The sequence below is a fragment of the Odocoileus virginianus genome, chromosome 1 (genome assembly GCF_023699985.2).
Source record: "Odocoileus virginianus isolate 20LAN1187 ecotype Illinois chromosome 1, Ovbor_1.2, whole genome shotgun sequence".
Lineage (NCBI taxonomy): Eukaryota > Metazoa > Chordata > Mammalia > Artiodactyla > Cervidae > Odocoileus > Odocoileus virginianus.
Window position 1 is genome coordinate 48,458,257 of NC_069674.1, and position 23,122 is coordinate 48,481,378.

The window sequence follows — 23,122 nt, forward strand, 5'->3', positions numbered from 1 at the left end:
TTCCGGGTCATCTTTGAGGGCTTAAACCTTCCTTCATGCAGATGGGCGATACCTGAAGTTGTCCCACAGTTCTTCAGTATATTTATTCATTTTAATCAACAGACATCTAACCATAACCCAACCCTCTTTACAAATATTAACACATTAAATTCTCATAACCATTCCATGTTTAACACAGGTAGTATTATTATAGGCTCAATTTAACATATGAAGAAACTGAGGCACACAGAAATCAATACTTTACCCAAGTTCACACAAGTTGTATGTGACAGACATGGGAATCAAGCTGAAGCATTCAGAGTTTGTGCTCTTAACGGCTATGCTGTGTCCAAAAAAACCATAATGCATGTTATGATCTCCAAGCAGAAAAAAAGACCACTGTATAGTCAGGATAGGATAAGTTTTGCTGAGGAAACAAACAACCCCCAAATCCTCAAGATTTGTTTCTTGCTCACACTACTCGCCCATTGAGAGCTGTCAGTCACCATATAACAGGGACAAGCGGACTCCAGAGAATCTCATATCAGCAATTACAATGCTCTTGCCCCATGTGCCGCATCATTCATTTCCTATTTGGGATGCACTGGTTGGAACCAATCATAGGGACCAGCCACTTTGATCTACCAGTCATATAACTCAGCCCCAGCCAAGGGTCTGGGAAGTGTGCCCTTGCTCTGTGCCCAGAAGAAGGCAGAAGTGGAAATGTTGGGCAAACCACCATGAAAGACTACCAGGAAACAATACAGTGACAATTACAATAGTAATGTCACATTTTTGGTTAACAAAGATGACATCATTGACCCACTCACAGTAATGGATTTGCATGGAGTCAGGCACCCAACCCAGCAGCACCGGTTCATTTATGTATTCACTCACCCAAAGCACTTACTAAATAGCACCTTTCAAACTAGGTGGGGAAGCCCACACACCTGTATGTACAACAACAACAAAAAACCACAGTATGACATGATACCAGCTAAGGGGAGGGAATGGGAACCTGTGGAAACAAGAGGATCTCCTAAAGGGGCAAAATTCACAGGGGTCCAGCGGCAAACACGTGTACCCTCACACACACCTCTTCTCTAGGTGGGTACCAGGTCTGCTGCCTGAAGCGTTCCCTCTGTACTATATGGCATTCCACCCTTCACATTCTGAATAGGTGATGGCAGGCAAGGACTCTTCCAGGATCTCCAGTAGTTTTAAAAAGCATTTTCAATAAATCTGGATTTTTCTATTTGTTATGATTTGAATTATATAAATGAAAGAAAGTAAGGTTCAGCAATATCTTACTGACTGATGAGAACCTCAGTGTTTCAAAGGGCTGACACGTCAACCAACTCTACCTTAGTATAAATCCGTTCTGTCGGACTGCCTTCTTCCTAGTAACACTGCCCACGTCTCCCCTGCTGCCCGCTCCTTCCCATTTCCAGGCAGCAGGTGTTAGCAACCAATCCTTCTCTCAAACATCTGACTTCACCAACTCTCTCCTCATTTTCAGGAGATGACTAACCTTGCCTCCCACCACCGTAAAGAAAAAGCCACTAGATCACAATTCTTCGGCTCGCTGCCCCCTAACCCTCCATTTACAGCTGTGTGACTGGGCAAGTTTCTGGCCTTCAGGGTCCTCAGCTGTCCAGTGGAAATGTCAGCAGTCTATAGAAACCACCTTTGGAGGATTGAATGAATGAATACTAAGGAAGCACTGAGCAGTGGCTGGCACAGTCAGAGCCGTGTCGGGTAGACGATCCCTTTGTGGTTGTCATGCTCATCAATCATCACCATCTGGTCCAGGCCCTCATCACCTCTCACCTGGGCAATGCAATCCCTTTCTAACTGGCCTCCCTGCCTCCAGTTTGCCTCTCTCTAGACTCCACAGCATGGCCAAAGTGACCTTTCTGAATTGTAAACCTAAACATCTCTCTCCCCGGCTTCCGGCCGTGTCCTGTCCCTTCTCGTCTCCGAGGCTTGCATGCTCCTGCCCTCCCTCCCCTCCCACACCTGACCTTGCACTCCAGCCATAATGAGGTCCTTCAGGTTCCTCTAGCGCACCATGCTCTCTCCACTGCAGGCCAGTCCTCCTCCTGCCTGGCGGCTGGAATATTCCACTGGTACTCCTCCTCCCTCCTTCAGGGCCCAGCTGGAAAGTCCCTTTCCCCAGCAAACTGCCCCTGAGCCTCCAAGTCTGGGTTAGACGCCCGCAGTAGGCACCAAAGAGAACGCTGCACCCTGCAGTTATTCAGCCACTGCAACTGCCCCTCGACCCGCTCGAGTCCCAAGAAAACAGTCTCCAGGCACAGGGACCATTTTTATGTATTCAGAATCTAGTCGTGCCTGGCTCAGAAAAGATGCTCAGTAACTACCAAACACTAGTAAATAGCTCCTGCTCAACCACAGCCTCCCTAATAAGAATGTAAACCCTGGTTTCTTATGAAACAGGGTTCACTTTTCATTTCAGGGTCCCTCCCCTTTAACTAAAGCACACCTAGATTCTAGCTTTGTTGAACATGGGGATGCCTTGAAGTGTGTCCCACTGGGGATAAGAGGATATTAGGATTCTCCAATCGGCATTTGATGGCAGCAGGTGGTTAAAAATAATGGTGATAATGGGCAACAGCTAACACTTCCTGGACACTTGCAATGTGTCAGGCCCCACGCTGAGGATACCACACACCATAATCATCTCACCATCAGGGGACTCCAAGGACAGCAGGGATGCGGAAGATCCCGAAAGACAAGTCCAACAAGGCTAAATGTTCCTAGCTAAATGCCACCCCCACCCCCACCCCCCTTCTCTCTCTGCCATGGTACTCAGCCATGAGCCTCTCTAACTTCTCCTAATGAGCAAAAGAGCCAAGTTAGGATCATGACTGAGGGCTGCCAGCCCATTATTCCTGACTTTCCATTATTTCTGACAACTTGGCCAACGTGATCTAGAACAATGTGGCAAATATTCGCATTCATGGAACTGAAACTTGTCTTTAAAGAGTGCAGTATACTTTGTCCAAATGTCCAGTGTCTTTTCCCTTATCCTATATTCAGTCAACATAGTCCCATCTCCAAATTTTATTGCTAAAGGGACTGGGACTTTTTTAACTTGTATTCAGACTGACTAAAAAAAAAATTCTATGAAATTTTCACTGTCTATTCACAACTTCCAGTAAGGCTAAAAGGCATTTTTTACAGCTAATAAATTCCAGTTTAGAAAGGTTAAATCTTCCAGGCTTTGGAACCTCACCAAAATGGAGGGAGAGGGAGCGTATGTAATGTGGCTCAGTGTGTTAACATATTCTCAAAAGCTGCCCTGTGACAAAACCAGAACCACTGAACAAGCAGAGGGTCTTCATTTTCCTAGGAAGAGATGTGGCCTTTTTTGCCTCTAAGATTTCAGTGCTCAGAGCCACGCTTGGCCGGCCCCAGTTCCAGGAACAGCCAAGAGAAGTTTCTGTGCTCGCTGAGGAGGAGCAGCACGCTGACATCCTGTTCTTTTTAATAGTTCTGCTGATGTATATCCAAGCACTTAAAGTCAGAGTTCTGAAAGATGCTTGCTTTCTTCTGTTAATTAGTCTGAAGCCCAATGCTGGAAGGAAGAGAAATGAACAGTGTGTTCCACACTGCCAATTTATGAAAAGGGACAGACAATTTCTGAAGAGAGCATCGGCTTTAGCAAACGAGAGACAGACTTCGGTTCATAAATCATGTTCAGAACAAACTATAAACCGGGGTTTAGAAAACAACACAGAAGAGCATTTCTATAAACCACAATCATTATATGAACTCTGGGATTCAGATGAGCATCTCAGGGCTTGCTTAAGACTTCTGTAAAGTAAACCACCACCAAGCCACATGAACAAATGGCTTCTCTCTGAAACTACTCCCTGTTCGGGTAGAACTTATGTAGACATAACTAATGAGACAAAACTTTGTAAATGAGGAGGTTTCCAGCTTATGAACAGGAATGGATGCCTTCAGAGGCATGGATGTGGGGTCTCAGACAGCACCCAAATGCTAAGGATGACCCTGCAAGTTTAATTTACTGTCCTGTTTTTCAGAGACAGCAACATAGAGGCCCATAAGTAGCATGACCGGTTTCTCAGGAAAGAGTTCATCTGAACTTAACCCATCGCAGAAGTGCCTTTCTTTTCACTCTACATGCAACAGTAAAGGAAGATGAGGATGGTAAAGAAAGTAAGAGTCACACGATCTTCAGCAATATACACTCTTTTTAAAGCCTCCTGCCAGTATTCTGAACAGCACAAGTCTCCCTGGAAGAGCAGGTTCTGAGAACAGCTAGACCAAGGTGGTAGAAAGTGATCGCAGGACCACTGTAAAGCAGGTCTGAGCAGCTGTGTGGAAACACCGTGTTCTCTGTTGGGCTAAAAACCTTCAGCACCACTTATCTACTTACGGATGAAGATAAGACTTTTACTTAATCTCACACTGATCTGGTGGTAGGAGTTAGAGATTCTAGAATCTGAGCACCCAGAGCTTCCCTGGTGGCCCAGTGGTAAAGAAAACACCTGCCAAGCAGGAGATGTGGGTTTGATCCTTAGATCAGGAAGATCCCCTGGAGAAAGAAATGGCAACCCACTCCAGTATTCTTGCCTGGGAAATCCCACGGACAGCAGAGCTTGGCGGGATACAGTCCACGGGGTCACAAAGAGTTGGACACGACTTAGTGACTGAACAACAAATCTGAGCACCTAGAAGGAGAGCAATACTGAAGTGATCTGTATGAAGTGTGCATTTTCAGTACTGCTTTAAAGCATGAAGTTTATCACTTACTGAAGAAAGCAGTCAATTCCAACAGCTTTACAGGTAACAACAGGGGCATCCTAGCAATAATAATGAGTTCTCTTTTTATTCTCATTGTGCCACATTCATTTTGCAAATACCACCACTATGATTTCCAACATAACTCATCTGACACACCTACCACTCTAGCCTGTCAACATTTTAACAACTGCTATGTGCTACATAAAAGCACTTCTCTAGCACAGATACCCAGCTGGATGCTATGTACCATACATTATTTACAGTATGGTGGTTTAGTCACTCAGTCATGCCCGATTCTTTGCAACCCCATGGACTGCAGCCCGCCAGGTTCCTCTGTCCAAGGGATTCTCCAGGGAAGGATACTGGAGTGGGTTGCCATTTCCTCCTCCAGAAAGGATAATACAGAAAATAAACACATTATAAATGTGTTTATTCTGCCCTGAGAGTACCTAACAAAACTAAGATGCACAAGACAGTTTGAAAAAGGAACTGCAAAAGGAATCAACAGTTAAAAGTTTAAGCCCATTCAAGGTGTGTGTCAGGTGTACTTGAGAATCTGTTGGTTTTTTTTTTTTTAAAGCATATTTAACTAATGCGTTGAAATGTCACTTTTTTTAAGCCTGGAGGGATTAATATGACTAGGGATTCTTTTAGATGTAAAACTTTGTTTTCATGAGAGTAGACCTCAAGCAATAAAAGCCTAATTCATCTACATGAATCACAGATGGATAAACAGCACCTCATCAAACATGTCTCAGTGACTGGGGTGAGGAGGGACCCAGCATGAGCTCTCATCTACAGTCCCGCACACCCAGGGACCCCATGCAGGCAGGCAGCAGATGTGACAGTGTGGAGTCAAATACGAAAGCACAGCGGGAGACAGGAGCAGGACAGTGGGGAATGCTGTGGGCCTGGCTGGAGCCAGACTGGGTCTCAATCCACCCCACCTCCAGTCCTGGCTGCATTGTAACTATGAGCAGGTGTCCTTGTTTTTATCTCTTGGGGTCTCAACTGGGAACATGTACCTATCTCACAGGGCTGTTGGGAGAATTAAATGACATACTACAAATAAAATGCTTGGCAACAATGCCCAGCACATAGTAGGGCTGAGTGAACATAGTCTTTTCCCACTATTATCACTCCTATTTCTTGGTTAATCCCCAAAGGTGATCCCTAGATTCCTTCTTATCACCATGATCTTGGCAAACTATACTACAGGCAGTCATGCACTGTTTTCTTTTAAGACATAAAACAATATGTACACCGTGATGGACACTCATTGTTCTTGGTACAAAAGGTTATGAAAAGGCTATATTATACAACTATTATATTATATATTTAGTACAGAATCTTTTGCAAAGAATATGTATGTCCACATATATGGCTGGAAAAAAACTAGGACATATAACTACCAATTTGTGAGCATGGTCATCTCTGAGTAATGCAATTAATATTATTTTAACTTTTTTTCCTTTTGCTCCTCTGTTTTTCTAATATTTTACAAAGAACACACATTCCATATTTATACCAAAAAATGAGAGACCAAAATTCTCATACAAACTAAACAACAAAAGCATAGGACACTGCTGCCAAACCTGTGAGAGTGTGCAGACATGGGCCATACCACCTCTAATGCAAAAAGCATGTGATGACATAAAAGGGCACACAAAGGTCAGGTGCGGCCAGAGCATGCTCCTGGCAGAAAGAAAGTGAACTTGGCCTTGGGCCCTCATCCAGCTATTCCCCAGTCATGGAAGCCGGTGAGCCATTTATCATGGCCTCCATTTATGACCTATTGATAGACTCAGTTGTGACCAATCACAACGAGACAGGGAAGACCATTCCCTCCTACTGGAGAACGGAGACTTCGCTTGCAGCGCACGCCCATCCTAGCTCTCTTCCCAGCTCTGCCTCTGTCTCTTTGCTGGTTTCTCTCCATTCTTAGCTGCTCATCGTCCTCGGGCCCAGGGGTCCACCCTTAACCTGTGTTCCACTCTGTCCACTCTCATCCAGCCTATGCCTTCAATACCACTGATGACCTAATGATTCCTAAATGTCTGCTGTACTGACCTCTCCCCTGAATTCCAGGCCTGAATAACAAAAACTACCCACTGGAGATAATTATCTGGAGGTCTGGCAGGCATCTGAAACTCAACATGGCCCAAATTGAGAGTGTAACCTCCCTCCAGCCCTCAAAATATGCTCCACCCTCATTACAGCTGATGACAACACAATCCTTCTTGTTCCTCAGGCCAAGAGCTCTGGAATCATCCTGGGCTTCTTTCTCTCCCTCATGCCCTAAATGCAAACCTGTTAACCGTACCTCTAAAATACACCTACAACCCTACCACTTCACACTACCTTCAAAGCTACCACTCTGGTCCAGGACTGTCCTTTCAGTCCAGGATTATTGCAGGAGCCCCCTAACCAGTCTCTCTGCTCCCACCCACGCCCCTTGCAGTCTCTTCTGGGCACAGCAGCCAGACTGATACTATTAAAGTGTCAATCCATCATGTAGGATCTTCTGTACGACCTCTCAAACGTTCTCCATCTCCCAGAGACAAAATGTCGAACTCCTTGTGTTGGCCTGTGGGTGCACCATCACCCCATCTCCCACTACTCTCTTCTTCCCTCCCACCAGCCCCAACTGGCCTTCTGTTGAACTACTGAATAATTTGACTCTTAGATCAATATGTGGATGCTATTATTGTCATTACTGTTATATTGAAGATATGTCCCAAATCTTGCCAGATATGGCCTGAATTAGTCATGCTTGAAGTATGATTCCCTACCTACCTTGTAACTTAGCTGTTTTAGTACAAAAGTTGGTAATGGGAAATTCCCACAGCATTAGAATTCTGGAAAAGATGAGGTTCACAGATCCACTCAATGTCTAACCCTACAAATGATTATCTTAATCACATTTTGTCTTCCCTTGGAGAAGAACATGACAAGTGAGAAGGGGAGATTAAACAATTAAGTGTGACCACTTAAGAGTCCAGAGAGCACCTGATCTCCATTCATTGTGTGTAAGAACCCTAATGACACAACCATGTCTCACCCAGGGTGGACTTCTGTGCACACTCTTAGTGTACAGAAACTTGGGTTGTGTTCAGTGATTTCCATGTGGAAACCAAGAGCATACAGAATACTCCATTAACTCCAGGAGATACAGAAAACGGCATGCTTTATGATGATATATACCCCAACTTACTTTCAGAGGCACCAAACAGGAATGACAAAGAGAACCCTCTTTTCAACACAGATGCCTCACAGCCAGTAGAAAACTCAGTTGGAAGACAGATTTACTAACCTATATTCCATCTTGGCTAGCATGACTGTTCTTCTCTTTATGAGTTCCAAAGAAACCATAGCCCTTCAGAGACCAATAATAGTAGCTCCTACTTGCAAAAGTAACATTTACTTACTGCAGCTAAACTGCAGAGCATTGTGAATCCTGGAGAGCAAGGTAATTAATCTAATTGAGCTGAACAGATAAGCATTTTCAAGTGGATAAAACTGCATCCTGGGACACCTGAGCCCAGCAGCAGTGCCTGCTCCTGTCAGGGAACTGGCAGAGGTGAGAGTAAGCCAGTCTTACCAAGCTCAGCCTTGAGTTTTCCAAGAGGATTCCATCATCAGACCCTCTGGTGCCTTTGGCAAAAAAGCAACTTATAAAATGATATCCTATTAAAGACCCTAACATCAAAGTCAGAAAACTGACCGACTTAAGACTTAATCAGCTTAATTGTGAGGTTCTGCTTGTCAGCGACATACCAAGCCTGTCTTGTTCCTTTCACATCATGACATTGAGGCTTCATTACCCAATAAGTGGGAGGAAGGAGAGAATCAATCAGAAAGAACTACACAAGTTGCTACAGAGAAAAAGGTTTCACATTATTTGAGTGACTCACTCTTTGAGAATATTTCAATTCATCCTGGTCAAACTTGGCTTCTTGTTCCTTCATTAAAAATAAAGCAAACAACAACAGAATAATCCCAATTATTCTGCATCTGGACTCTCTTCCAGAAGTAACAACACAGTCCCAAGAAGGATCAGATGCGAGGGGAAACTGTTTTAAGGACGACACACAAGCATGTTCATGATTCATTCTGCCAAACCGAACACACGTGGAGGTTTTCGGCAGCTATCAAGAATAATCTTCCCTGTGAATGGGGTCTAACCTCTTACACTTCACTTCAGTGCATGACATCTTTATGTATTCTAGAGAAATGAGAGAAAAAGAAATGAAACCATGCTCAAGGATTACAAATACAGAAATTCCCTAGTATTGCTGACATGATGTTTCTTTCTTTTAAAGTGCTCTTTTTTCTTTTTCACTTGCTCTTAACTCCACACTGGATTTGATATTTTCAGCACACACAAGTTAGAAAATCTGGAGTTAATGTTCCAACAGGCACTCCTACCGTTAGCCTCTCACGGAGCCTTGCACCTGGCTTGGTGTGCATCAATGCCCCCATAATGGCATGTCATCATTTCAATAAATAGAACTCAAGTGTTACAAGATAACACCGGATTCTTGGGAGACAGAGTTCTAACACATGTGAATATCTCATTATACATCCAGGCCTTCTGCCAAGCAGAAGGAACAGAGGGATCACCTTCTAAACATAAATATTATAGGTCTCTCTTGCTCCAAGGAGCAAGTTCAGTATATTTGTTTCATTCACCACATGGGTGATTTTCCCTCCACTGTAAAGAAGATTCAGTGAATTAAAGCTATGTTAGTACAGCATGATACTTGAGAATTTTATATAAACCAGTGAGGCAAATCACTTATGGTTTTCATACCAAGCATACCTCCGACTGGCTCCATATAAATATCCCTTTCAGCTCAGAACTCCATACATACCACTATGAAATACTGTACTCCATATAAGCAGAGACAAAATCCCACTGACTCAGGAAATACAGGTTCACAGGCTCACAAGTTCATCTTCCACATGGGCCCCTTGGTTTTGGGGCTAGTACAGGCCTGGGACTGGAGAAATCTAAGGGTTTACAAAACTTTCTCAGCTGCTGACAGGTTTCCAGTTTGAGAAAGTTATTTAAATTATATCCCAGTTGCTTTATCTCAGAAAAGAGGGAACAGAGGTGACTACCATTTTAACTACAGTAGAAACAGCTAAACTTTAAGCAATTCCAAATGACTCAAACTACAAACATCAAATTAATCTGTCATCTAAATCTCCCAGTCCTACAGGTGTGTTTTATATTTGTCCCTAAAATATCAACCAACCCACATACCTCCCACAAGAGTAAGTTTCCAGTTCTTATTGAGTAAAGTGTCTTGAGGCATTTCTCATCCTGTGCAGAATTCTATAGCCAGTCTCTTAAAGCACTTCTGTATATTTAAAAACCAAACCCATAGCAGGCAAAGGGTAAGCCACAGAGCAACTCAGCCAAGTTGCCTGCAGAGAAGAGAAAGAGGAGTCATGCTCATCCTTGTACGCCAGGCGACCTACAAAAAGAAAAGCGCTCTGGAGGGCAAAGGATCTTCTTATACCTATGGTCACTGTGCTCTGCGCACCGCAGTGATGAAACCTCAGCTGGGGATGTGTTTCATGACATAAAGCATGAAACAGTCAGGGACACAGGCTCTAATGTTCCAACTGTCCTCTTAAACCAAAATTACACTGCAGCCATGAAAGTCAGCAACCACCACCACCCAGAGCAGACCAGCAGAGATAAGAAAAGGTACAAGATTAAGAAAAAATGTCATCAAGGTATAAACCAAGGAGGAATAAAGGACATAGTGACCCCCAGGTTACAGTATTATCAGAACAAAATGTCTTTCTAGAGTGGTTCAAAGGAAAGACTTACACAGTCACCATTACCACTATTGGACACACACATATAACTAGTTTACTGTCAAAGAATGCATACAAAGCTCCACTTCCCAGATCCTAAAACAGAACTAAAACAATTTCATAGGGATAATTTATTAAACTAGCAGTGATCTTCATATTAAAACACAGGAGGCATAAGACTAAAGGCTTTTCTACATGACATCTCACCAGGCTGATCTCACTTTTCTTCACTAGACAAACGTGTGTTCCCCGGGGGGAGGGGTTAAATCATGCCCTTCCCCCCAGGCTATCGGGGTTCACTTGGGTGGGATGAAGTGACTCTCTTCTTCAGAGAACAGGCTTTTTCAAGGTAGAGAGATAGTTAATTTGAGGATTCAGCTTACTTCTCTAACTAGTTCTTTACACCATCTCTACTGCATCCACTTATCCATTCAAAAAACATTCACCCAACACCTAGTCCGTACCAAGGTCCTGTGCTCTCAGCACTGCCTCTTCCTAGCAGACAGAGCTGTATCCAAGCCCAATTAATTTCTTGACTGGATTAACTTTCCAAACTCTATATTCATGTTTACCTTACCAGTGATGACAAATTCATTCAGTCCCCAACGGTGCCAGCATCCTAGTTTCAAACTAGGAGCCTCTTCATGATGATCCTATAATTATCTTGATGGCAAGAGGACCCCCACCCTTGGTTTCCGAGCTTCTCTCTCTAGAAAATCTAACCAGTTCCTGTTTCTTGTCTTCCCTCTTCCCTGCCAGTTCTTCCTCTCCCCAAACATTGACTTACTCAGTATCTCATCAATCTAATCATCCCATGATGAGGTGTCTTGATCTATAGGAGCTCATCTCTTCCCTTATTCAGGCAACTCCTACCTTTCCTACAGAATTCATGTGAAGGTAATCTAAGCACCTTCTCTATGTGTATCAATCACCTCTCCATGAAAAAGTGTCCATAGTGACAGCACTGACCACTTTGTAAAGCACTTCCAATTATGCCATCTCAATCAAGCCTCACCAACACTGTAAGGTAGTACTTAACTCATTTTACACATAAGGAAACCAAACAATGAAGAGAGAAGCAGTCAAGACCAAAGAGACAGGAATCTGAGGCCTGGAATCTTAAAGGCCTAAGTGAATTTAAGAGTATGTCTAGCAAGCAGTTGTCAGGAAACAGCCTGGAACACACGAAGCTGCAAAGGTTCAATGAGAGAGTGTGCGAGGGACACCTGCACACCTCCTATGTTCACCAGTCACAGGGGACATCCATCTGGTTCTTGAAGAGTTAGAATCTCAAAAGCAGCATGATCAAGAGGGGAGAAACTGACTACAAAGATTATAAAGTTAAAAAGAGAGAGAGCAAGGATTCCAGGATTCTCAGAAAGTGGGACTGTGTCCGCAAGATGAGAAAGGGCCTTGTTTTCTGCCCAGTGTCCCAAAAGGTTAAGATATGGTGACGTGCCCACATGCCAACCACACAGGTGTCCAACCTCTCAGCTATCTGGACTCACCCTCTCACCCACGAGCCTCGCCTGGCAGGACATTTCCATTCCACCCAAAAGGTTTCTCCTTGTTAGGAGAACAGAAGAAAACACAATCCATAGAAAAAAATTTTTTAAAGATGAGTGTGGGAAAATTATGATCTACTTGACAAGATGGACCAATGCTCTGATTCTCTTGTCTATAGCTTCCTGAAGGACCCTCTCCACCCAACCTTGCCCTCCCTGCAGTGGACAACTACATCTGATTAAAGAAAGGAGGGGACTGATGGTCAACCTCAGCCTAGTTTCTGTTAGATAACAATCTACATCAAAGTACTAATAGATAAAGGGATATTCTGCTATTTTTCTATTTAAATAAAAAATGCTATGTTTTTACTACCCGACTACTGGAGCTATTTCTCTTTAAGGTTTCACTGTGTCAGAATTTTACTTGTTTCTTCATTTGTCTGTTAATTAATTCATTAAGGTTTTCATTGAAGTAGAATGTGCCACACAGGATTATCTTACATGCAATACAGGTTTTGTGATACATCATCAAACTAAGCCTTTAGAAAACACCACTGCTTCCTAACATGTAACAGCTATACATCTTTGAGTCATGGTACTTCTTGGAGGAGGTCCCTCATTAGTAAATGAGGGATAATAGTTGAGTGGTTTTCTGAAAGCCAAAACAAATGATGAGCCTGAAAGTACGTTGTAAGTGTTCCAGTGTGGATCAAAAATGTATACCTATAACTGATTCATGCTGAGATTTAACAAAAAACAACAAAATTCTGTAAAGCAATTATCCTTCAGTTAAAAAAAATAAATTAAAAAGAAGAAAATAAGTGTATTTACCTTTAGGAAACTTCCCAGGAGCATGTGTGTGAATGCACATGTGTGTTATCAGCAGCTGTGGCAGGAATGGCTTTGTGTCCTCCAAGTAGTATCACCATTATCCAGGTACAATGCTCTCTCTGCAAGCATCCAAGTTCCAGGTAGAAACAAAATTTGGGGACAGCTGCCTAGACACCTGATCCCAAATAGTATGGATAGTATGTTGCTGCCATGCCAACATCTAATTTTCTATCACTCCAACTCTAGGCCTCTTTTTTCACTGTGCCCTTGCTCCAAGTGCTTCAATAGTAAAGATACCCGAAATATCCCAACCCCCATGATTTTGAGATCAGGGCAGGGGTATCATCAACTCTACCTTCCTGGTGACCAAAATGTAGCTGAGAGTCCCTTAAAACAAGGGAAGAACTTTCTGAAAGAAACCCTAGTGGTCTCCAATCTGGCAACTGAAAGGAGCCCAAAGTGAAGGAGAAGTCACATAACAACCAAAGGCAGTTTTATTAGCCTCATTCAATGGAGCAAAACGTGGACCAAAAAACTCATTATTCAAACCAGATGCTGATTTTGTAACATTCACTTCAATGATGAACTGTTTCAATTTTCTTTTATTTCAAATATGTAATATAAAGCAGGCAAATCACTACACTAATAAAGGCACACTGGAAATTTATAAAGTCAGTTGAAAAAGAACTGAATGTAGGAAACTTGCTTTCAAAAGTTCATTGCCAAGAGCATTTTCTTTTTTAGTCATGTGACAAAAGAACCGCAATAATGGGTCTAAGACAAGATCAATTATGGGCAGCAATGAAATTACCCTTTAATGATGATTAGCCCCAAATCTTGATTGCTGCCAGTTCAAATTCTTTGGTCACGAGGCATACAAAGTGCTGTGTTCCTCCATCTCAAACAAGAATGAAGAATGGGCCCTCAAGCTGGAGAGTCACATAAGACAAGGAGGCAGAGGAGGTCGACCACACAGACCCCAAGTGTCTAAGAGAAAGCAAAATGTTCATACATGTTTACTAAGCACGAAAGTTACTTTTAAAAAAGATCTGATGATGTCCCTTTTAAAAATGATGATCCTCTGTCTCTTGTCTGAAGAATAAAGAGGAAAACAGATTTTAACTCCAGAAAAACAGCGAGCAACTCTGGCAAGAGATGCAGCTGAGTGGGTCCTAGGAGAATGTGGGGGCAAACCATGGGGAGCCCAGAAAGGAGACTTTGGCCTCAGGATGTAACCCCAGAGGAAAAGGAGGACAATCCTCAGATTCAGGGCTATTCAGAGTTGATAGACCACAGCTGTGCAGTTTCCAGGTTCTCAAAGCCAGGCTCACTGAACTGCTACCCTACAAACAAGGCAGCCTAACCACCAGGGGCCACTTCCACTGCTTTCTGGAGATATAACTAGAGCATTTTAGAGATGGAAAAGATCAACACCTTCATTTTACAAATGAGGAGACTCAGGACCGAGGAGGCAGAATGAATTCTCATGAGACTAACTAATGGTAAAGCCAGTTCTCCAACCACGCGTCCTGACCCTTAGCCCCCTGCTCCCCTTCAGATGATGGCGAGGCTCTGGGGAGCAGTTTCTAAGGACTGCTATTGTCCAGCAATCATTGCACTCCATCGCAACTAGGATAGGACACACTACTCTTCTACCTTGGGTGTGCTCATTTGGTGATTCAACACCAGACAGCTGCAATGGAAAATCTACACACTCACTGGAGCCATAAATCCAATTTACTAAAACCTACCATGGGCCAGGTGCCATATTAGGATCAGTGTTCACTCTCTTTACAATACTCACAATCCAGGAGGTGTTTATAACCTCATTTTACTGAAAAATGAGGCTTAGAGAGGTGATGTAACTTGCTTATGCTCACAGTGCTAGGTAAGTGGCAATCCTGGCTTCAGACCAGTTTCTCTAGCCCCTTAAAAACAGTGCTTCCTACTACACCACCAGTCGCCCAAGTTTTGCAAAAGGAAGCAGTCCCATTCAACTGATTATGACAGCGACACAAGAAGCTCAGCCTAGTGAAAATGTCTGAATTTTTTTAATACAAGAAACAAATGGGTCCTGAACAAAGGTGAGAAAACTTCTAAAATGTGGGTGTAAGCATGGGCCTTTTGGTTACTCAGCTAAGGAGAGAAATTTCCTGCAAAATTCCAATTTGTTTTCATCCTAAAATCTTCATTCCACAGATCCTAGATATTCTGTTTATTCTTCTTATTTTCTCTTTCCAGCAGAAGCTTAAGATCCCACAGCAGAAGAGAAGGGACAACAGGAATCTTAAAAAGCAGCAAAGACAGTCACCAAAGAGCCAATCGACAAGACCACAGAATAAGAGAACTTCACTATTATTTCAGTTCCCAGCCTTCGTGTGGCCAGCCAGCCTCCACCCACGCTTCCACCTTCTGGCAACCACCTGCCACCTTCACCTTCTGGAAGCATGGGCACTCAGCCAGCCAAGAGATTTCTGCTCTCTGACTGAACAAACACCTCCTATCTTCCAGTCCGAACACAACCCTGAAACAAGGACTCATGGTGGGTGTGGTGCTACCGGAGTTTGCAGTCTTCTGCCTGTAGGGAGGCTGGCCTCTTTAAAGCGAGAACATTCCAAAGAGGGCTATTTGTTTTTTTAATTGAAGTATAGTTGATTTACAAAGTTGTGTTAGTTTCAGGTGTAGCGTAAAGTGACTCAGTTGCACATATGTGTAACTGAATAATCCCTGTTTCCCCTTTGGTAACTATAAGTTTGTCTTCTATGCAAAGAGGTCTATTTTCAAGCAAGGGAAGACCTGCAAGGTTTAAGTATGATTTCCTCAATACACAAACCAGACAAATAGGAGTGTCAGCCAGGTAAATGGGCAGGGTGTGCTCTCAACAAAACATAACCAAACTCATTTTCCTAGTGACATTTTGGAGTTTATTTACTGGCAGTTTCAGGTTCTGGAAATACAAAAAGGATGGGTTCTGCCTTCCAGGAGCTAATAGTGTGGTGAGGCTAACAATAGCTTTGAAAGGATGAATAGTGAAATCAGATGATGAGAGTGAGAACATGAAGGTATGCCAAATACTGTAAGGAAATTAAACAGAAGAACCAGGGAAGCATCATCAAAATGAAGCCACATGATTGGATTTATAAGATGAGTGAGTGAGTGCTCAGTCGTGTCCAACTTTTTGCAACCCCATAGACTGTAGTCTGCCAGGCTCCTCTGTCCATGGGATTCTCCAGGCAAGAATACTGGAGTGAGTTGCCTTTTTCTACTGCAGGGGATCTTCCAGACCCAGGGACTGAACCCACATCTCCTGCGGCCCCTGCACAGGCAAGTCGATTTAATATTATCTTGAAGAACTTTCCATATCACTGCATAAAAAGTTTCCATGTTCTCTTTAAATGCTACACAATATTCAATTGTATGGATGATTCAGTTTATTTCACCAGTCTCCTACTAATGGATATTTGAATTGTTTCCAATCTTTTCTATTACAAACAATGACCTAATGAAAAACCTGCCTTTATAAGCATTCAGAGGTACCTGCAGGGAAAAAGTCCCAGAGTCAGATCACTGGGTCAAAGGGTAACTGCATTTTAAATCTAGATACAGCCAAATTGGCCTTCATGAGGGTTGTGCAGCTGTTGTACTCTTTTGTACTCATGAGAAGCACGGTGACATTTTTTCCATATCTGATCAACAACGTATGTATGATTATCACACTTCAGAATTTTTGCCAATCCTATGAAGTAAAAAGTGCTACATAATTTCAATTTGCATTTCTCTTACTGAGTCTGAAGATCTTTTATTTGGTTTAGAGACAATCCGTATTTTTTGTTCTGTGAATAAAATGTTTGTGTTCTTTGCATATTTTTCTCTTGGTTTGCCAGTCATTTTCTTATTCATTTATAGAAGTTCTCTAGATAGAGATTAGCCCTTGACCACTGTAAACTTCTTCCCTCAACTGTTACTTGTCTTTTGAATTTGATTATTGGTTTTTTTTAGCCAGGTAAAATTTTTAAATCTGAATTTAGTCAAATTTATCAATCTTTCTCTTTTATGGTTTCTGAATTTTGAGTCATAGTTTATTTAAGAGGTTTAACTATTTACTTCAAAGTTAAGAGAAATTTACACATATTTCTTCTGTATATTCATTTTTTGAAATCCTAGTTAAAAATATCATTTCTCCATTTTTTCCAAATGAAGTAGACCATTTTAAGAATGCCCTCCTGATTTCTCCCTTCCTTCTTTTCACAATTCTTTTGAAAAATCACACTGATCATCATATAAATTGAACTGTTAAGATGGAATTTATTTGAATGGTATGAGATATAGAACCAAGTTCATCTTTCTCTGGATAGCTACTGAGAAACGAAATATTTTCTGCCATATCAACAAACAAGGATGTTACAGTCATCAGCGATTGCAGCCTTCCAATATGGGCTGGTGAGCCCTAAGAGCACTCAGCAAGGAGAAGAATACCAGTCATCAGACTGCAGCCATCCCCTATGGTGAGCCTCAAGGAAGTTCAGGATTTGAAAAACACAGGATGCTGGCCCAGGATAGCTGAGATGCCTATGAAAGGAATGATTTCAGTGAGCCCAGATGCTTGCATCTTCCCATACATAGAAAAGCGCTGAATTCCTTAACTTGGAATATCTGGTTTTCCTTAATTAACAACAATCTTTTGGCTTTCAGACTAACCTACCCTTTGTTGCAGAACTTCTGTATAACCTGGCCCCTCCTTGGAGCAGTTTACACAAGGTTACTTGACATGCTGTCTGCCAGGCTTGAAGTCCTAAAAATTCCCACTGAATAAAACATAACTCTCGAGAATCTGCCTGCAATGCAGGAGACCACTCAGGTTCGATTCCTGGGTCAGGAAGATCCCCTGGAGAAAGGTATGGCAACCCACTTCAGTATTCTTGCCTAAAGAATCCCATGGACAAAGGAGCCTGGTGGGCTACAGGCTATGGGGTTGCAAAGAGCTGGACACAACTGAGTGACTAACACTTGACTCAACTTTCAGGTTGTGAATATTTTTTAAAGTCAACACTACCCACTTGGTCCAAGACCATATACTAAAAATGTCACCATTACCCCCACTGGGAACATAATTTTAAAATACTTTTGTATTTGGATAGATAGCAATCTGGATTTTTATAAACTCATGTTTCTTATTCTCTAGACATAGAGAGGTAAATACAAGTTATGCTCTTCAATTATTTATGGGAACTGCCAAATTTTGTTAAACTGCATTCATACAGCAGGGTATTTCCTCCCACATCATCAATATCTTTTCAGTGGATTCTTGACTTGAAGAGAGAATTTTTCAGACTTCAAGCCCAGGAAACCAGTATCTCAAGTGACCCCAAGAGAACTGTTCTGAGGAGGTGAGGAGAGGAGCCAGGTTATACAGAAGTTTTGCAACAAAGAGCAGGTAGTCTGAACATCAGAAGATCATTGTTAATTAAGAAAGACCAGATATCCCAAGTTAAGGAAGTTAGCAGTTTTCTACGTATGGGAAGATGTAAGAGTCTGGGCTCACTGAAATCACTCTTTTTATATGCATCTCACCTATCCTGGGCCAGCATCCTGTATTTTCTTCACATCCTGAGCTCCCGTGGAGCTCACCACAGGGAGCGGCTGCAATGCTGGGAGCTGTTAGATCACAGGTATCCTTCTTCCTGAGTGCCTTAGGACTCAGGAACTCACATTAGAGGGCTGCAACCACAGAGGACTGTGACATCCTTGCTTACTGATATAGCAGGAAATACTCCATTTCTCAACAGTCTGAAATCATGTCACTGATCATTTCATTCATTTAATTAATATTTGCTGAGTACCCACAGGGTGCCAGGCACTATTCTAGGAATTTGGGACACATCAATAAACAAGATTTTTAAAAATCCCTGCTCAATTTTGTCCTAGCCTATCTTCTCCCTGCCCTTCACTGTACTTGTCCCCAGGACAGCTGTAAACATCACTTATAAATATTTATAGAAGTTATAAGCTGATATATCTATATATTCAATGAAACCTAACAAGTTAAGTCAGATCCAGGAGTGAACGAGACAGATGCTTTTCCACATGTCCCTCTCTGGCCTTCCCTTACCTTCCTGTTCCAAAGGCCTTCTCCTTTCCTCGCTCTCTCAACCCTACCCATCCTGAAAAACACAGTCTGTACCTTCAAACTCCATAAAGACTCCCCTGAGCACCCCAGCCAGTGGCAGGGGCTATCAGCTCCTTTCTGCCTTGCAACATCATTGACCATAAGTGTGAAAGTACTTATGATTTTTTATGCTGTTTTGTTTTACTTTTCATTAGTTTATGGAACTCCCAATTGGGGCAGAGGTCTCTGAGGACCACATGCATCTTTCCTAGCAGAATTCTGCAATCATACAACATGACAACGAAGGGAACACTCTGACTTCCAGCTCACCAACCCATCTTGCTGCTTGAGGAACCTGAGGCAGAGAGAGGTTAAGTCATAGTTTCAAGTGCTATTAAAAAAATGAATAAATATGAATGACAGACTGGCAGGCATCCTGCCCTTTGCTCCACAGGGAGAAGAAGATGTCTGAACTGATAGCTTCAAGCAGTTCTTTTCCCCTGGAATCCATGCATCTGTTTCCAACATGTCTGACAATTTGCTGAGAGCCACTGCTAACCCAGAAAAGCTACCCCAACTGATGGATTTGCCCCATTCTGCACTGTTGCCCTCTTTCCAATTCCTTGCTGCCTGAAGACTGCTGGAGACCTCAATGATGCTAAACAACTAAACTCGAAGGCATAGATTTTCCAAATGCCAGACTGCTCACCCATCACTGTGCCACCTCCCCAGTGAAATCCAGGGTTTCCCTATCTTGCCGTGTCAAGGCTATACTCTCTGCTCTGCCAGGGAGCTGCCCCTGCAGGAAACCCGACAGTGGTCTGAAGGAGGTGGCTGATTACCAGCAGGAGTACCCCTGCACAGGTAAAATGGAAACACAACTTAAAATATCTACAAGTTCAAAATAAGTATTATTTGGAACACACTGGTAGAGTCCAGACGTCATCTACAAACCCATGATGATGTAACATGATGTACAAATGCCAGGATCTTTATCATAAGTTCTATGTCTGTTTCCCCATTATTCATAATGAAACTCAAGAGGGGGGCGCAGAACGTGTGATGTTTTCATCACACTCCTTGTGCCTACTGAAATGGCAATGGGTGCTCAGTAATGTCTCCTGAATCTCCTCAAAGTAAAACATTGGTTAATTCATCGCTTGAGCTGAAAAAAGTCAAATTTAACAGAAGCACAGTCACGCACATGTGGCCAGTGTAGATAAGAACGTCTCCTGTTTGTACATTTCTCTGTGGTACCCTGAAGAACTGATAGTCTTAACTGGCCACAGATTATAAAGCACACATTCATCAAATTAGACTAGAGGTAATTGCCCTTCAGATGTTATTTTAGACAGCTGGTCCATTATTCACAAGTAAATCTGTGCCCTCAATTTATAATAATCCTTCGATGTCGTGGTCTTTTGGTATAACTAAATCCCATGACCTTGGAAGCCATCAATAGTTCTCTCTCAGGCCACTTCTGAGGACTGTGAGGTGGCAATAATCACATGGGAAGAAAAATTCTGGTTTTCAAAATCAAAGAATGCTCCTTACATTTATGAAAACCTTTGAAACAGATTTCCTACCTAACAGCAACTAGCAAGTGGCCTTGTTTATGTCTATTTAAGTAAATGAATTATTAAAAGCAGAAAAAAAAAACATTCTAAGTTCCAATTTTAAATCTTCTTTTACCTGACTTTAGTCTCTTTGGGGGAAGAAACAAAGATTCATGCCTGAGCCAAAACCAAATGACATATGAGTTCTCCTGTCAGTGGTACAGGTGTCAGTCTCCTCTGATGTGCTCCCAACATTCTGCTTCAGTCTTCTCTTCCCATCCCTCCCTGCAGGCAGGACCTCTTCCACCCGGTCTGGACTCTAGCCATGTCTGGAACATGCTCTCCAGCTCAGCTTCTGTGACTATCTGGACCTTACTCCCAAGAACTGGGCCACGATGACCTAGGTCAGCCTAACAGTAACTGCTGACCCAGACCATGGGTTCCAGTTCTGTCTAGTCTCTCCTTCCTGGAGCTGGGATTGGTTCAGGCAACTAGGGTAAGACCGGGCCAGCAAGCAGAATTTAAGGGGCCATTCCAGAACTGCAGAGCAGGAGGAAATAGGCTGGGGGACAGCTGGCCTGAGAAGTCAATGCAGCCTGCCTTCCGTTAGCCCACTGGACCTGAACAGATGGATTAGCAAACTATTACTGCTTCTAAGGTCAGGTCTATGCTGGAGCACCATCCACCAATGCCACCCATTCAGTAACTGCACACATTTGTTCATTAGTTTGTTCATTTGTTCATTCATTCATTCTCTATTTAAATGAGCCACTGCATAGTATGGTCAGGCATAAACATCTCAAAATGGCAAATCTACTACACTCCTACTTAGCTTGAACACACTCAAGTATGAACTTTCATTAACTGGAACAACAGGATTCTTTCATGAAAGGATACTTCAGCCACAAGTTATGATATTTTATCTAAAATTACTTCTCCCCTTTCTCTATTAGAAGAAATCAGGTATATTTATACTTTAAAAAGTCCAGTCAAGGCTATGTGTTTTCCAGTAGTCACGTATGGATGTGAGAGTTGGACTATAAAGAAAGTTGAGTGCTGAAGAATTGATGCTTTTGAACTGTGGTGTTGGAGAAGACTCTTGAGAGTCCCTTGGACTGCAAGGAGATCCAACCAGTCCATCCTAAAGGAAATCAGTCCTGGCGTTCATTGGGAGGACTGATGCTGAAGCTGAAATGCCAATACTTTGGCTACCTGATGCAAAGAGCTGACTCATTTGAAAAGACCCTGATGTTGGGAAAGATTGAAGGTGGGAGAAAAAGGGGACAACAGAGGATGAGATGGTTAGATGGCATCACCCCATCAATGGACATGAGTTTGAGTAAACTCTGGGAGTTTGTGATGGACAGGAAGGCCTGGTGTGCTGCAGTCCACAGGGTCGCAAAGAGTCGGGCACGACTGAGCGACTGAACGGAACTGAAAAATACAGATGTCACTTCTCTAGGAAGTCTTTTCCAACTTCCCCAGTTTTCCCAGAAGGCTTTCTAGCTGTAGCTCCCACTCTACCCTCCTTTAGTCTCTCCTTTAGTCACACTGGCCTTTACTCAGCCCCTGCCTTTCCTGTTCAGCTGCTTTCTGCCCCAGGCCCTTTGTACAGAGAGTCTGTGCTCCTGAAGTGTTCCTGCTCACATCCTAACTACGACCACCCCCGGCACCACAGTCCCTACTGCTCGCCCCTTCATCAAGAAGCCTCACCATCTGTCAGATCTTAGCTGAACTAAAAGGCCATCCCTGATCCTCACCATGTTTCACCCTCAGCGTCACCTGCCACTTCTCCCCTGTGCTTACCAGAGGTACTCTCTTAAGACTGTCATGCTATTTGATTAAAGCCCACTCCCCCACTAGACTGTCAGCTCTGTAAGAGCAGGGACCACGGCTATTTTTATTTATGATTGTAACCACAGGGATTAGCACAGCGCTCCACAGTAGGCACTCAGCAGCTGAACGAATGAATGACTTTCTCTAGTGTCTGTGTCACTAAATTCCAGTTGCCCAATAGTGTACTGGCCCCAAAGCCTGGCCTCTGCTCACCTCTCCAAAGCCAAACACTTTTCTACAATTCATTTAAAAAGGAAACGGACATTTATCCCTATTGCCTCATATATCCAAATAAAGTAACAATGATGGATAAATATAAGGATCTTATGAGCCTAGGGCTAATGATCCTCATGTATTACTAAGGTCAGGCAGAAGTAGCCTTAGAATATATCCCAAAAGATCAAAATAAGAAGTAAAAATAAAGGGGTAGTTAGTATCACTGTGTTTCTGATCAACCCTGACCTAAACAGGAAAGTCATAACCAAAGGACCCCACTTTCTGCCTCTGCAGTTCACCTTCAGTTATTCTGACCACTGGGGGGGACCCAAGCCAAGTGAAGACCGCCGTGCGCCAAGTGCAGTTCCTGTTAGTGTTCTTCAGCGGCTTAACTGTGCCCTCCTGAAACCCGTATGTTCAAGCCCTGGCCCCTAGGACCTCAGAACTTGACTGTATTTGGAGATGGG

General features: G+C 42.9%; 1 protein-coding gene across 2 annotated transcripts in view; it reads right to left on the bottom strand.

The window, feature by feature from the left end:
* The window catches only part of JAZF1 (JAZF zinc finger 1), a 322,431-nt gene that overhangs the window by 242,478 nt on the left and 56,831 nt on the right, over positions 1 to 23,122 (bottom strand). Inside the window, exon 1 of one of the 2 annotated variants that reach the window (XM_070467838.1) lies at positions 2,004 to 2,073. The exons of the other annotated variant lie outside the window; for it this stretch is intronic. Within the exon in view, the coding sequence (XP_070323939.1) occupies positions 2,004 to 2,019 (16 nt within the window). The 5' untranslated portion in view covers positions 2,020 to 2,073. Of the gene's footprint in view, positions 1 to 2,003; positions 2,074 to 23,122 lie in introns of those variants that run through there. 2 annotated transcript variants of the gene reach the window in all.